Raw genomic sequence first — 16,771 nt, forward strand, 5'->3', positions numbered from 1 at the left:
AAACCCCAAATATGTACGAGCTGCGTTCGCTTCCCGCGTTTGCGCGTCTTACTGGTCACCCTGAAGGAAAATGACCACCTAGCCATACATTATCCCACTTATTACATGGCTACTGCAAAAATTAATAAATTGACCCAAAAGTGACAACAAAACAAAGTATTTCCTTGCTTACGGTAATGAAAGTATTCCAAGTTGGTCCCACAGCTAGAGCATAATGAGTCGCCTCGGAAACAAGGAAGTGAGTGTTGATCAATTTGGAGTCAAATGGAGTCTATTTCTCGCTTCAAATGTTTTAAAAAACATTCTTGAAAGCATGTTTTTTTTGTTCAATGACATTGTGTGTTAAAACAAAAATACATCGTTGTCACGTAGTATATTCCTATGAGTCACTATAAATGGAACAACTAAAACAAAAATACATTGCATGGATGCACCTGGGACGTATCCTCAGTGATGTATCCTACATGTGTGTTAGTTTACATGGCTGTCATTTTGGGTACAGCATAAAATCCAAGCAGCGCAGTGCCGCAGCCAGGTGCTCTGAGCCTTTGATTAGTCAGTGGCCTGTTATAGAGCGGAGCGGTCTGTTATCAAGAAATAACACACCGCTGAATTCGGCGACTGACCAATCAGAATCAAGCATTCAACCAAGCCGTGTAATAAATGGGCATAGCAGTCCAAACCTAGGCTGTGATGTGACAATGTTGGGATAAAATTTGTATCCCAACCTGAAATGCAATTCTTCTGTTTAACCAGTAATTGCCAGGCTTTATTTATTTATTCCGTTCCGTATAAACTTGGGGTCCCGCCTGTGACGCAGAACATCATATTATGCAAAGCTTGACATTGTTGTTGCAACCACATTTGCAATTTCCCAGAATAGACGGTATGCACATGCATAAAGTGAATGGGAAATCGAGTGGCAAAGTGACTTGGCAAAGTGAGTTTGTCGTTTAACGTTGTTAAATGCAATCAGATAGGACTTTTCTGTTTGGATGTATGGGCTATCAAGGACAGAAAAGTAGTTTTTTGCCACTCAGTAGGCGTTCCCTACTTCCTGAATAACTTAACGGGTATGATGATGATGATGTCATGCGCATACCCTCTATTGCGACTTTCTAGTTTATTTATTATTATAGGCCTATATTAGACAGTCTAGCATAGTAGTAGGCTATGCCATGCACTGATGCACACCAACATTTCTGCACACTATGAGGCAAATAATTATGAGGTTATGAGTAATGAGGCAAATAAAACCTTGAATGTAATGTAGAACCTTCAAAGGTTTCATATTGCTACATCAGACAGTTACATCAAGTATCAGTCGACAGGTGAGATCCAGTTTCCTGACTGTCAGTGCTCTTCTTGGCCACAGGTAGGGACATGTTGCACCCGACATGACGACATAGGGATGGGCAATGATGCCCACGGTCACGTGGGTACATCTGTAAGGTAGACTGGGATCAATTCACTTTGCAGATTCGCATATCCGTTCTGCAGCAGATACGGAAACGGTCCATGTGTACAGTGTTTGGAGTTGACCGGATACAGTAGACGGGATAAACCGGATGTGAGCCCTGAACAGCAAATGGAAGCGCTAGGTTTAGGTTCAGTCTGTAAGGAAACCTGTGGATTGACGTTAGGGAAATGCGAGACAGAAAGGAAAAAAGAAAAGGGAAAAACAAGGTAAGCGGTAATTTCTATCAAAATCCTATCTCCAATATTTCTATAAGTAATCAATGCCTGCATAATACGATTAATGGTAAAATACCGCGCAAAGTCCAAACTTTTAGTGTCGCAAACAGCTGTATTGCAAGTGGAACCGTAGGCTACTGTGTAAAAGTTAACCGATTCAGACAGCGGCTGGTATGATAATAAACAAAATAAAGACGTTTAAAAACATGTTCCTGTGTAGTATATATTAATCGAGTCACATCCCAAGAACGCGATAATCATCCAAGCCTACTCAGAGTCTCAGACCATGAAACCAAACACTTTGATAGTCGTCTGATATAATTTATCCCAAGCATTGGGTAACCTAAGTTGTGCCGCCTGAACATATATAGCTGAGTGATCTACAGCTCACAGCGACGCGTTGTGAGCTGGTAGATCAGCTATTTTCGTCTTGCGAGTACATCTTTGCCCCCTTTTACGTTTAACTCTATTTCTACTGGTTGGAACTTGGAACTCATTGCGTAATACAGTACAGCCGATCGATCAGATGGAGGATCAACCTGCACTTCCATGTTTTCAGCAGTTGTAACAATACGGCTTTGTTGTTGTTCCCCTGCAGGTGCTTGCTGGTGTACTCGTATAGGTTTGCATTCTGATCTGCAAGCCAATGTAAGTCGAGTTGCGTGTCACTCACACTGCGTGCGTGTGACAGAGGTATTCTATCCAAGCACTGTTGTGTATGTATGATCTTTCAACCGCCCTCATAGTTCACATACAAATCCTGTTATATTTGCTGTTTCACACAGTCACAATACATTTTTGTGCCTTTTGTTGCAGCTTGTTTTACTCCTGGAAACTTGTAGCCACTAGAGTCTGCACCTGTTTATTCCAATAGCATATAATTTGTTGCATTTGGTCATGCATGGCACAAAGATGTATTATTGACACAAGCTTGCATGGAGGGTTCTCGGGTGCTTGGATAATAATTTCACTCACTATAGGCTACTATGGGGTGCTGCTGGTACTAGGTAGCCCCAAATGTTCCCAAATACTCCTCTCCTGGTGGGGGTCTGCTGACTCTGCTCTGCTCTGGGGGGTGTTGGTGCTGGCTGAACAGCTTTTGAGGGGTGCTATAACCCCCCCAATGCCTGGCTTTTGGACGTCACGAGTGGCGTCCTGTTTATTCCTGAAAGCCATACAGACGTTGGAGGGGCTAGCGCCCCCTTATTTGATTTATTTCTTCCTGGCTGTGCTTTGATAATAATGTGGATGTTTAAGAATTCAGTGACCCAAGTCATTAAGAGTTATAACATTTAAGGACAACTATTTATCATCGCAAAGATTGTTCGGACAGCCCCTTATATAGGTAAACAATAAGTAAGCCAAATACAAGTCCAAATTCATATTGTCTCTGTCAGGTGGAAACGTAACCTCATATGTCCAAAACTGTTATTTTTAAGGAATCAATGGGGACTAGGGGTGGATTAGCATTCTTGCTAAATCCAGTGTATTTACACAGCATTTTGTGTGGTGTTCATGCTGTTATCCCGTCCAAATCAATTTATAAATAATCTGCTACATTTGATACTTTTGTGTGGCGCTGTAGTATGCTCAAGTAGGGTGTTCCTTTTACTAACGTAAATTTGACTCGCATTGAAAAAATAGTCTGTGTGTGTGTGTGTGTGTGTGTGTGTGCGCGCGTGCGTGCATAGGGACCATTACCTTCCACATGTCCTATGGAGGAGGCTTCTACGGCCGCACTGAGCGTGCCCACCAGGCGCCCCACTATGACCAGGTCCCCGGTGGGACCCTACCCAGAGACGACTCCTACACCCTGCAGCCCCTGAGAGAGCAGCCCGCAGCCCACCTGCTCGCCCTGAGCGCAGACCCCCTGCCACCCCCGCCCCTGCCCCACCAACCCCCCGTCGGACCAGAGTTCGACCCCAGCGGCAGCGAGGGGGGAGGGGACAACGCCACCGACCCGGAAGCGGACCCTGCCCTAGACATCAAACCCGTGCACCGGTTCATCCCGGACTCCTGGAAGAACTTTTTCCGGGGGAACAGCGGGCGGAGCAGCGGCACCAACAAGTCCCCCTGGCCCCCCATGCCTGCCTCCTCTTCCGCCCCCTCCTCCTCCACCACCAACAACAACAATAACGGCACCAGCGGGGGGGTGCGCTGTTCGCCTCCCGCCTCGCCCTCCGTCCCTGGGTCCTACCGGGACCCCTACGGTGGGGGCGGCTCGGGGGTGGGCAGCAGCTACAACTCCCGCAAGGAGCTGCTGCAGGCACGAGAGCCTCTGGAGTCCCTGTCGGGGCGCACGCACCACACGGCTCTGACCTACAGCGAGCGAGTGGAGGAGTACCACCAGCGCTATGACTACATGAAGTCCTGGGCCGGACTGCTGAGGATTCTGGGGTGCATTGAGCTGCTGCTGGGAGCTGCCGTGTTTGCCTGCGTCTGTGCGTACGTGCACAAGGACAACGAGTGGTTCAACATGTTCGGGTACTCCTCACCAGGCGGGGCGTACGGAGGGGGGTACGGAGGGGGCATGTACGGAGCGGGCACAGGCGGCGCCTACTACACAGGGCCCAAGACGCCGTTTATTCTGGTGGTGGCCGGGCTGGCGTGGATAGTGACGGTGATCATGCTGGTGATGGGGATGACCATGTACTACCGCACCATCCTGCTGGACTCCTCCTGGTGGCCTGTGACCGAGTTTATCATCAACCTGGTGCTGGCTGTGCTCTACATGACGGCAGGTGGGTTATTCAGTAAATAGCGATGTACTGATAAAAATGTTTCCTTCCTGATGATACCGATTCCCATAACTTGCGTATCGTAAAAGTGGGGTCCAGGGACCCTCAGGGTTTCTTGAGGTGGTTCATTTGTACACTCAGAATTCATGGTGGTCCTTGAAATTACATAGTTTGAAAACCACGGATCTAGGAATACATAGAAATTCCAATCATAATTGTTGTGCACCTACAAGTTAGTAAAATAATGTAAATGGTAAAGTAAGTAGATAAAACAGTAGTGCAACATCAACTGAAACATTCAAAATATTACACTATCATCATGTGATCGGATCGGCATACTGGCCTATAGTTTTTGTCAATACTGATACAGCATTTTAGGCAGTATCGACAGCTTTTCTGACACTGGTATTGGGGTCAGAACAACAATCATCAGTAAAGATTTTCATACATAGTTGCACGGTGTGGAACACCAGAAATCTACAAGCTCACAAAGCGGCACAGAGCGACGGCAGCATGCAACTAAGGCGTATAATTAATCAGGCATAATTACTATTACAATTTGGACATTTCGCAGGAAGCAGTCTATAGGGCGTGTGGAGTGTTGTCCTCCATGGTGTTTTAGGGAAGGGAGACGAGACTGGGAACGGACGTGTGGAGTGACAGTGTTGTCCAGGGTGTTTTATGGAAACGAGAAGAGTCTGTGACCGGATGTTTCGAGTGCTAGTATCCAGGGTGTTTTAGAGAAGGAAGAAGAGTCTGGGACGTGTGGAGTGTTGTCCACAGTGTTTTGGGGAAGGGAGAAGAGTCTGGGACGTGTGGAGTGTTGTCCAGAGTGTTTTACGGGAGGCTTAGGTTGGACTGCATTCCTGTGTTACCTGATCTAAGGGAGTGGGAATGGATTTGAGGTGGGTTTCATGTCTTGAAGGCTGCCATGCCTTTGGTTGCCTTGTAACGCCAACACCAGTTTTGTACTGGACAGGGTGCATGCATGCAGCAACCGGAAGCCAATAATATACTTTAACACTGCATTACACTTTATAGAAGCCCATGTCTCCAATGTATTATCTGCTTCTAACACAGTATAATTACAGTTATTAGCACTCTATATTTGTATCATAGTTCCTCATAATTGCTGGGGACTCACAGACAAGTAAATAAATAATATAAAATTACTATGCCCCATAATCTCTTATTTGTTTTTGCCAGGGATTGTCTACGTGCGAGACACGACCCGCGGAGGCCTCTGCTCCTACCCGGTGTTCAACAATGGCATCAACGGGGCCTTCTGTCGAACGGAGGCGGGCCAGGTGGCGGCAATCATCTTCCTGTTTGTCACCATGGTCATCTACCTCATAGGAGCCATAGTGTGTCTGAAGCTGTGGAGGCATGAGTCTGCTCGCAAATACCGGGAGAAGTACGGTCTGCAGGTATGATGACATTACAATTTACAATGCAGGCATTTAGCAGAGGCTCTTAATCCAGAGTAGCCTGGGGTCCACCTATGCTTTCTATGGCATAGGCAGCTCCCGGCAGGATCGCCCGGGAGAATCTAGAGTAGACGCAGCTGCGCAACATTAGACTAATTAATTAGAGCGACAGAGAGAGAGGAGTGTGTGCGTGCGTGCGTCAATTTAACAAAGGTGCAGATAATCAGAAATCAGCAGAGAGCGATCGATGCCGAATTGAAGTGGACTCGGTCCGAGACTTATTTTTTCTCCCTGGAAATAAAAACGTCTGGGTTTCCGAGGCTAAATCCAGAGCGACTTACAGTAAGCAAGAACAAAAACATACATCAAATACATCAAATTCATAAAAAAAAACAGTGGAATATCTATATAATGAAACAATGCATATTGACTAGAGTGCTATGTCTACATAAAATGCTATCTAAGTTACGTAAGTTGAGCCTTTGCATAAGCCTGTAAGGTCGTCAAGGCTAGGGCAAGTGCTATGGGCCAAGATTGAGTCTGAAGAGGTGGGTTTTCAGTCTACGGCGGAAGATTGGGAGTGAGTCTGCAGTTATGATGGCAATGGGAACTGCATTCCATAGTTTTGGAGCCAGAAGGGAGAAGAGTTTGGGATGTGTGGAGCGTTTTCCCGGCGTTTTTTGTGAATGTACTTCCAGCTTCCCTGCGTTGTCTGATCTGAGCACGCGGGAGGGTTTATACTAGGGTCTGATCAGACTTCCAAGATATGGCGGTGCCATACCTTTGGTTGCTTTGAATGCCAGCATCAGAGTTTTGTACTGTGCGGGCAGCGACTGGGAGCCAATGGAGGGAGTGGAGAAGGGGGAAGACATTATTTACCGCCAAGGGTTCCCAAACCTTTCAGGCACTGTGAGCTTGTAGATCGGCTGTTTTCTTATAGCCGAAGTATGAAATAGGCCTGGTTTAATGGGTTAAACTGTTCCTAATTTTGCTGCGGGACCCCCTGGAACCCCACTGAGCTATTGTTTTCTTTTCACCTGTTGGTGAAACACCACGCCTTCAAACAGAACTAGATTTGAGTTGTTTATTCAGTAAGTAAGAAAGGATATTGTGATGGACGTCAGTGGAGAGAGGAGTTGGAGAATGAAGGGATGAGTGAGTGGATGGGTGGGAAAAGTGATGGGGGAATGGATGGATGAATGAATGAGGGGATGATTTTGGCTTGGCGGTCCGTCGAGCATGACAGTCCGCACTGAAAGTAAAGCATAGAGGAGAAAGACAATGGAAAGAACGGGGGTTGGGGTGGTGGAGGAATGACGGAGATAAGCAGTGTTGCCATGTCTGTTTATTATATGCGACTTTGGGCTTGTTTTTCTGTAAAGTTGCTTTGAAATATTGGTGTTTTTTATTAAAGTATAGTTATTTGGGCTTATATCCATTTTTTATTGATGTATTCCAAATATCTTTGTCAAGATCTTTTTGAACTACAAGCTCACAGATGCGAAGTGTTGTGAGCTTGTAGATCGTCTATTTTCAAATTAAAGTGCTCATGTAGCCTAGACTTCTTTTGGGCTTGCCTTGTTTTCAATCACAGACGTGACTGCTTCTTTCTCTCACTAAATCATGGCAACAGTGGAGATAAGGGAGTAGTGGTTATCCATTCTTGACTGATAATGAGGTGAGAGGGGGAGATGTTGTTATCAGATGAGATGATTAGGTGGTCTAACGTTGTTCCAACTCCTTTTCTTCACACACTCCCAGATGCAGCCTGCTGAGGTGCACGCAGCACGCATCACAGTAAGTACTACTACTGACTGACTTTTATGCTAGAATAAAGCCCTTTTCAGATGGGCAACAATGAACGCGCCTAGTAATTCATTTCCAAGAGACCTGCGTTTCTATCTGTATGCGCAGATAAGTCGAGGGGCGACAACACAAGGGTATTTATTTAGTGCGGTCCCGTGAAATAGTCGCACGCTCGCTCGTTTTGTGCATTTGCCCACGACCAGAGTGTAGAGTAGGAGAGTAGCGACACGCTTTGATCTCGCCGCAAAGCGGGTGCCTATGGGCTATAGTTCCGTACATTGCTCCTATGGCTGGAACTATCCCATTGAGATAGAATGAGCATTCCATTGTTACAATGAGAGTCAACGCTCGTGTCACCACTCTCTTACTACATTACTCTGCCCATGACTAACTAGACCTCGATTGTGTTGAGCTTTTTTTTCTTTTCGCTTTTCGTTGTCGCAGACCTGTCATTGACAACGTCTGTGTTAATCGATTCATTCCCATCTAAAAGTAGCTTAAAACTTAAGTACCAGTACTTTTAGTTGTTACCAAGAGATTTATGCCTGTCTGTTTGTTCGTCTGTCTTTATCTTTCGAACTAACGACTGAATTACAATGCTGTGCAAAAAAGTGGCGATGCCTATACTGAATATGGGCAGACACTGATGACCTGGGATCTCCAATTCTCCATATATGTGCATAAACAGGACAAGGCTGACAGATAAATGGATCTCCATGTATGGGAATATCAGCATGCCCATATATGGGCATATATATACCGATGACACCAGGGATCTCCCAGGACAGATAGATGCAGAGATCTCCATATAGGACTGACGGATACAGAGTCGGATCGGTGGTGCGACAGATGTGAGGGCCGTGTAGTGGAATTAACCTCATAATTCTTTCTCTGTTGGTGTGTGTGTGTGTGTGTGTAGGCGGGTACAGGCTTTAGTTTAGACATACTATTGGTCCAACTGTCATTAGACAGACAACCTACCTCAAACCCTAACCGCAAGGTGTGTCTAACATGCGTGTGCATCCCTGTGTAGGCAGCTCCAGCTCCTATTTACAAAGGCCCAGCAGAGCCGGTCCAGAGGCCCACGGTGGACTTTGTACCAGCAGCAGCCCCTCACCACAAGGCAGCCCCCGCCAAGGTGCTCCAGGGAGCCATACCTTCAGGACACATTCCCAAACCTGTGGTCATGCCTGACTACATAGCGTGAGTGATTCCTCACACCACAACAACACACACACACAACCCAATTAAATGAGTCACGCGCTAAAAGAAGATGGATATGTTCAGTCACGGTTTAGTGCAAAATGATTTAACACACATTGAAGTGAGTAAGGAGGTACTAAACACTGCACTGTGTAAACAAATATTATGTTCCACACGCTTGGAAATCTGGCCTCTACTCTATGATTTGCCTATTAGCCACTAGCAGAGGGAGAAAATTCTCCCAATCACACTTCATGTACTTTTATCTGTATACTGGTATCTACTATTAGCAATATTATTTGCACTTTTTGGCAGAAGACTTAAAGGACCACTTCACCACTTTTCAACCTATCTTCATTGCAAATGCTGTGAGCACTTACTATGAGACCTAGCAGATCATGTCTGTCTGTCTGTCTGTCTGTCTGTCTGTCTGTCTGTCTGTCTGTGTGTGTGTGTGTGTCCCCTTTGTGCCCATATATGGAGCTGAGTGATTTGTTTGTGATTGATGCAACACACTCCATATTTGGACGTATAGCTGCTTTGGGGACTCCTTATATGGTTATGGCTAAGTTAAAAACTTAACTTAAAAAAAACTTAACTTAAAAAAAAGATAACTTAAAAATAAATCTTAAAAAAAACCCAAATATGTACGAGCTGCGTTCACTTCCCGCGTTTGCGCGTCTTACTGGTATAATTGGTCCTCACTAATATTCATGACGATCGATGCCAAGTGCTTTCATGTCAGCCAACACGGTCGTCTGCCAGGTCTTCTTAGGCCGGCCACTGAGTCTTGTCCCCTCTAAGTCAATCGACATTACTTTCTTCACCCAATCGTTCTCTTCCTTCCTTACTACGTGTCGGTAGACTCGGTACCACCGCAGTCTGCCTCTCCTCACCACATCCACTATGGCCTCCACTCCCTCTGTCTCAGCTCTGCACTGGTCTTTCTGTCCCTCAGTGACACACCACACATCCATCTGATCATCCTCATCTCTGCTCTGTTAAGCTTCTCTTCATGCTCCACCTTCAGGGCCCATGTCTCACTTCCATAATAATGCAGCTTCTGACGCATGCAGAGTACCCTGAAAACTCCAATTCATTTTTCCCATAGAGATTTACACAAATATTTAATCAATTATTATCCCATTCATCCTAGATCCTGGTGATTCATGACCATAAAACCTTTGATTCTGTGAAAATAATAATAATAATTGAATATTTAATTATGATATACTACATTTATTAAATACCGGTACCTTTTGTTTAGCGTTTTAATTTTTTTCAAATGTTTTATGGTCATGACTCACCAGGATCCTGGATGGCTTGATTCTAGGCTTAAAATAATTTATATAAATATTTTTGTAAATCTCTATGGGAAAAATGAATGAATGAATGGTGGAGGATAGGCAGTCACACTTTTTGATGGCAGGGCATTTCCACATTTTGTGTAACTTCCATTCCTTCATGTCCTGCAGTAAATACCCGACCATCCGGTCAGACGATGAACGCGACCAGTACCGGGCTGTGTTCAATGACCAGTATGCAGAGTACAAGGAGATCCACTCGGACGTGCAGGCCACAGTCAAGAAGTTTGAGGAGATGGACAGTCTGATGCACAGCTTACCCCAGCATGCTCACAACCAGATGGTGATTGGTTCAGTTCATTTCTCCCTGACCTCTGACCCCTTAGTCTAAAACTAAGTGTAAACTTATATCAATAAGTTTACGCTAACTGACAGTCAGTTAGCCCATTAAGACCTTGGGCCAACTACAAATGCCTGCTAAATCAGTACTTCTCTTTTTTCGTGCCAAGAAACCCCAAATTGATATGTATTTGGCTAAATCTGATCTACAAGCTTTTGTATTAAACATTTTGAAAGTGTGTACTTGACTCTACTGTAAATACAAAGTGCAATAGTGCATGCAAAGTATAATCATTATGCGGAAGTAACAAGCACAGGAGGTTGCATTGTGCATGGGAAAGAGATATCAGATACTTAGCCGACACAGTAATGGCACTTACCGGTAGGCCTATACTGTTTTTCATGACACTCTATGACTCTAGTGTCTTCTATGACCATTGTGAGGCCAAATGAGTCTGCACCTCCAGTTATGTGGAGAGTTCTGTTTTATTCTTTGTCTTTAGTGGTGGAATCACCAGTAGAAACCAAAGTGTGCACTCCCAAAAACAACTGGCTTGGGAATTACACACGCAGGCAGGACGAAGACAGACCATGGGCTGATTTCTGCCAGGCTCATGAAGTTGTAGCTACATGGAGTTCCCTACCACTCTCATTTAGTTGTTTGAGTTAAGACCTCATGTCCGCCCTGTCCGAGACTTCCTGGTTCCTGCTGCATTTCCCCTCCACCCACACTCAACTTCCTAGCTAGACAGTACGTCAACAATTTTGATGACAAACAAACATGTTATAGTATTCTATAATTGAACCACATTAACCCTGGTGTGTGGTGGAATGTCATTATTACAGGCCAACATTTGCCAAAATATTATTGCGAACTCAGTGAGCACTTACTATGAGACCTAGCAGATCATGTCTGTCTGTCTGTCCGTGTGTCTGTCCCGCTATCCAAATATGGAGTGTGTTGCATCAGCAATCACTCAGCTCCATATATGGGCACAAAAGGGGCCAGGTCCACTCAGCTCCATATATGGGCACAAAAGGGGCCAGGTCCACATATACAGTAACAGCGGGACAGACACACAGACAGACAGACATGATCTGCAGGGTCTCAGCTGCGTTCGCTTCCCGCGTTTGCGCGTCTTACTGGTATATAATATTCCAAAATATTTTGAAAATAGCAAACCTACAAGCTCACAAGCATGACATGTTGACTTCTATGAAATCCAAATGACTGTAATCAGCCGTGGCGATGCATTGTGAGCTTGTAGATCGACAATTTGTGAATAGCCAAAGTGTAAAACGGGGCTTAAGTGGTTAAGTAACGTTTTGTTTTTGTTTTAGGAGTATGATCGCATTAACAGAATACTTCAGGAGTACCAGCGTAAAAAGACGGTGAGTTGTTTTCCTGTCTCCATCTATTGTTCTCACAGTCCAATATTGGCAGCCCTGTTCTGGAGTTGCACAGCACTGTACTTGGTGCATTCTTTTCCCCTCTACACAGAATGTCAGAAAGCCGATCTTCAAGCTCCAAAATGCTTCATGTTGTGACGCATTTTGAACTTGTAGATTTTTTGGTGAACATAAGCCCCCAGGAATAAAGATCATGGGGTTCAAGTAGTTAAGACATATATAGTATGTATATATATATATATATATATATATATATATATATATATATATATATATATATTATGCATTAGTGGAAGCAATGTGTTTATCTATTACTTGGATACCAGCCAGTAAGTAGTTGGGCAGCTAGATACATGTTCAGGACATCTTTACACTTTAACCTAAGGTTAGTAGATCTCTCTGCTTCTATTACATTTGAACGATGATCAAATATATTGTTATTCTGGTCAGTCTTAATGAGAAATGTGTACAATGCTGCTTCTAAGCTATGTGGTGCGTGCTTGTAGCCTCATGCATAACAAACATTGCTGTGGCATGAAATTCATCTTAATTTTTATGGGAGAGGGAAGCTGTGGGGAAATGCTTTAGTATCATTTTTTTTGGTTGCACGCACAAACAAAAACAATTACTGGAAAACTGAAGATTTTCCACAGAAGGAAATCAGATTGTATGTTGTCCTCAGTAATGTTTATTATGTATTCGGCAAATGGCAGCTTAGTATTAGGGTTGGAGTTATAACGATTCTGATTCCTTAACGGTTCCCTTTAACGATTCCTATATCGAGGGTTCCAAATGGACTCTTACAGGTCAGATGGAACCAAGTAGACCCTTCCGTAAGTTAAGGGTTCCATTTGATTCCATTTGTACTCTCTCAGAGTTGAAATTAAAAACATTTGAGAACCACTGGTATTGTATGTGTAATTGTATAGCAGACACAAAGTCTACATACCAGCTCTGACAGTGTGACAAAACCGGTTCCAGAAACGCTTCCAAATGTGATGGAACCAATTCCTGGTTCCTCAATGTTTCCTCATGTTCCGGATTCACACGGCTTCACACCACAACATCTTGAGAGGAACACTGACGTGACCCTCTGCTTTGCGTTTCCAGGATGCTACCTTTCTGGAGAAGAAGGAACGGTGTGAATACCTGAAGAATAAACTGTCTCACATTAAACAGAAGATCCACGAATATGACAAGGTTATGGAATGGAACGACGGCTAAGACTAAACCACTGGTTCTCTCTTTTAATGTCAAAGTCCCCTATAAAATGGTAAATGGTGCATTTATATAGCGCTTTTATCCAAAGCGTTTTACATGGATTTACATTCACCCATTCACACACCAATGACAGAGGAAACCATGCAAGGCACTATCGGGAGCAATTAGAGGTTGAGAGTCTTGCTCAAGGACACTTCGACACTAACTCTGGGGGAGCCTGGGATCAAACCGGGAACCTCGCGGTTCCCATCCGGCCTCTCTAACGGCCACTCTACCCCTGAGCCACTGCCGCCCCCATTTGTATTGTAACTCAGAGTGTACAAATGGAACCAATTGGACCCAGAGCGGCTCATTTGGTTCCATTATTTTGTTACACTCTCAGAGTTACAAACTTGCAAAGAGGAATTGGAATGTGGAACTGCCCTCAAGGAACCCTGAGGTTCACTAGACTCCACTTTGAGAACCACTGGCCTAAACTATTTTGTTAATTCACTGAAAACCGACCACTGCACATCATCATCATCATCATAACATAATGGGAACAAGTAAGACGCGCAAACGCGGGAAGCGAACGCAGCTCGTACATATTTCGGTTTTTTTAAGACAAAAATAATATGGACCTAATCTTTAGACAGTACTTCATCTTAATCCCTGGTTTGAAAAAATCAGTTGATAAACTGAAAAAAGGAACCATGTCCAAATGGATCAAATGTAGTTTAGTTACAAATACTTGACAAGTTGACATTGTTATTTATAAAACCCAACATTAGTCTTTTTCTTTTCCATTTCCATTTCTTTAATTTGATTAGGATTCAGAAGAACTCCTGATTGAATCTTTGCAATCGTTTAGAAAGTAGGAACACCAGGTTGTTGTCCATTTCAGGGATGAAATGGACAACAACCTGGTGTTCCTACTTTTGGCTTTAACGGCACACAGAAATGTTTTAATGAAAACATTCTTGGCAAATGCTTTTGCTTTGGTCTTGCGCCGGTCCAAGAATTTCACCTCTAGCGGCGCAATACGAATGCCCCTGGCTGTCCCTCTTAATCATGGCCCCAGTTCAGATAATAAAACCCACAAAATAGTACCAGGGTCCTATTCCATTATTCCTATCTGCGGTATTCAGGTGACTCTGCCTGCTTTGAATGCTCTGGACCCCAAGCAGGACACTCGGCTAAGAGCATCGGATAGGGAGCCGGAAGGCAGGGGCAGGGACGGATGGTCGTTCGCCTGTTGGCGGACCGTCAGTCCTAACTGTTGCTTCTGATTCCTGTAGCAGAAGTACTGCCCAGGGATGTCAGGTTGATGCTTTGCAGATCTTGTTTACATGTATGAGACCTGTGCTATTGGTCTAAAAAGTGAATTAATACAGTAATCTAAAACCATAGCTTGGTGTGTGAGTTAAAACGATCTGGGATGGGATCTACAAATATAGCCTACAATAATAATAATAATAAACTATTTATATAGTATCTTTCATGATAAATGCAGCACAAAGTGCTTTACAAAGCAAACAATTCAAAAGCATAAAATATCATTAAAATAAAAACATAAAGTAACATAAGAAGTGGTACTCCGGTGTGCTGGCACTGATGTTTTTGTTGTCTAATCTAATCTGTTATTTGTGCGTGTGACCGTATGCTCTTATGAAAGCACATGACCTTGGTGTCGTGTCCATCTCCACTCTTGCTTGTTAAATGGCACATAAACTGGGACTGGGTGCAAAGATAGATTGTATTTGGTCCTAATTACTCATCATGGGAGTGTGTTTTGGAGTGTCATGACTCCCAATGCCCTAAAAAATTAAGAGTCGGGTGTGTTTGTACAGGACCTGGTCGGCTGGTCATTTAGCAATTTAGATGGTAGATTTATGGAGGAGAAGCAAACGGTGTTCTGGCAAGGACACAGATCTGCTCACATTTAAAGCACATGAGCATGATCATCCACGGGAGCAGCAGCAAAGATCTGCTATATTTACAGAATGTTCACAGATCTTTTTTTCTCTGAATGTTTGCCCAGAAGCATGACGCTAGGGTTCATATATCATGGTTAAACAGCGTGGGACACCAACAAGTTTTGGTTCTAAACTAGCAACGCCACTTGCAGTTGTCCGCCACTTGGGCCCAATATGTCTGTGGTTTTAAATATATACAACCAAAGATGATGTTTTATTTGTAAAGGCAACTTAAAATGGTCTAAATATGCAACACATCATGTACCGACCGTATGCTACTGTGATTACAGCGGTTAGCTCATGATGACTTTTACATTTCAAAAATATGACTGGAATCCCAATTGTAAATGTTTACGTAATTACTGGAAAATTTGGTCAGATTTAATAAGGGAGGTAGTAAATGTAAATCATTGTTTGTTTATTTTTATTTTTAACTAAAAGAATCAAGGCTGAATACTTCCTGTTAATATCCGCTGCCTGCAAAACCAGACTTTTCCTAGATATGTATAGAATCCCTTCTGTTATCTGAAACTCTATAATGGTTTTATTACAATACCTTCAGGTGTGTTTTAATATCACTGCCTTCTTTACAATCACTGTTCAAGTTGTCTAAAACTCATCTACCTCTGTTGAAGAGGTTTCCAGCTGTAACTGAACCGCTGTAAACATGTTGATTACACATTGTATATTTTTTGCAGGTAACCATGAGGGTTCCATTTGTTGGGGGCTGTCATGCCTCTATTTTTGATACCCCTCCCCTCTCGTCATTCATTTCTATGGCCGGTGGGGATATGTTTTATCCCTGCTTCTGGTCAGACCGAATTAAATACATGCATTTCCTTTTGGGAAAATGTAGACTGTCCGATATGTTCCATGACGGATCTATGTTCGATTTATGTTTGATAATATCACAATTAAACAATGTCATTGTTTTAACCATTTTGGTCAAATTTTGAAAATAATTGTGTAAATTGTTCACAACACGTTTGTAGATTGGCTATTTATATCTATATGGTCTTAAGTGTTAACAAAAATGTCTCCCCCTCTGTTTCTTCAACAAATGGAACCCTGTGGGTAACTGACTAAGCTTTACATAATTATCCTACAATCCTTTTTTACCGTTATCTGTGAGTTATATTAAATGTTCCTGTATTCTCACTATTCTGTTCTTCCATTTCAGACTAAACCTACTGTATAGTCACACTGAGGCCTGATACCTAAATGTCTTTCTTATCGTCGCTGTCAGGTGGAAACCTTATATGTCCAAAAGCATTACTTTTGGAAAACAAAAGTGTTCCAATGTAGTTAGACACAAACTGTTAATGCTTTTCATTAGTTAAATATTTATGAAAACTTTCAAATTAAAAGTTGTTTAAAAAGTAGAAGAAGATCTACAAGCGCATAACTTGTGAACTTGTAGATTGGGCAACCTTTTTGTTTTCTTTATACTTTTGTGTGACAATGTATAATGACGAAGTAAGGCATTAATTTATGAGAAAACATACAAAGTTTAAATATGGAGATGCAAGGTTTCTGCCCCACGACAGGGATAGTACAGTAATTGTACCACATTGTGATGGTTTGTGTTGAACTGACCACTAAGTAAAGTGACTGGACCTCATGATCAAAGCTATATTAAATCTTTTATTTTTTACCAAATGTAATTGTTTGTT

At 43.2% G+C, this 16,771-nt stretch overlaps 1 protein-coding gene across 3 annotated transcripts; it reads left to right on the top strand.

Moving 5' to 3' along the window:
• The first annotated feature begins 1,622 nt into the window (after nt 1-1,622).
• Nucleotides 1,623-13,978, top strand: marveld2a (MARVEL domain containing 2a). Of its 3 annotated transcripts, none has more exons than XM_080755898.1 (9): nt 1,623-1,686; nt 2,294-2,411; nt 3,387-4,436; nt 5,640-5,860; nt 7,622-7,657; nt 8,700-8,869; nt 10,345-10,516; nt 11,854-11,904; nt 13,033-13,978. In XM_080755898.1, the coding sequence occupies exons 3-9, from the start codon at nt 3,404-3,406 to the stop codon at nt 13,144-13,146; spliced, it is 1,797 nt and encodes a 598-aa protein (XP_080612024.1). In that variant the 5' UTR covers nt 1,623-1,686; nt 2,294-2,411; nt 3,387-3,403; the 3' UTR covers nt 13,147-13,978. The 3 variants fall into 3 exon arrangements, with proteins under 3 accessions (XP_080612024.1, XP_080612023.1, XP_080612025.1); XM_080755897.1 differs by having other exon boundaries at nt 1,626-1,686; nt 2,294-2,343; XM_080755899.1 differs by having other exon boundaries at nt 1,634-1,686; nt 2,294-2,388.
• The last annotated feature ends 2,793 nt before the right edge of the window (nt 13,979-16,771 follow it).

This window comes from Protomyctophum bolini, assembly GCF_963924005.1.
Source record: "Protomyctophum bolini genome assembly, chromosome: 22".
In the NCBI taxonomy this organism is placed as follows: domain Eukaryota; kingdom Metazoa; phylum Chordata; class Actinopteri; order Myctophiformes; family Myctophidae; genus Protomyctophum; species Protomyctophum bolini.

What these genes read in the sequence shown, in the direction of transcription:
- marveld2a (XM_080755898.1), top strand. Translation starts at nt 3,404, where the DNA reads ATGTCCTATGGAGGAGGCTTCTACGGCCGCACTGAGCGTGCCCACCAG. An exon ending in TGTGCTCTACATGACGGCAG is followed by an intron (nt 4,437 to 5,639) that starts GTGGGTTATTCA and finishes TGTTTTTGCCAG; the next exon opens with GGATTGTCTACGTGCGAGAC. An exon ending in AGCATGCTCACAACCAGATG is followed by an intron (nt 10,517 to 11,853) that starts GTGATTGGTTCA and finishes TTTTTGTTTTAG; the next exon opens with GAGTATGATCGCATTAACAG.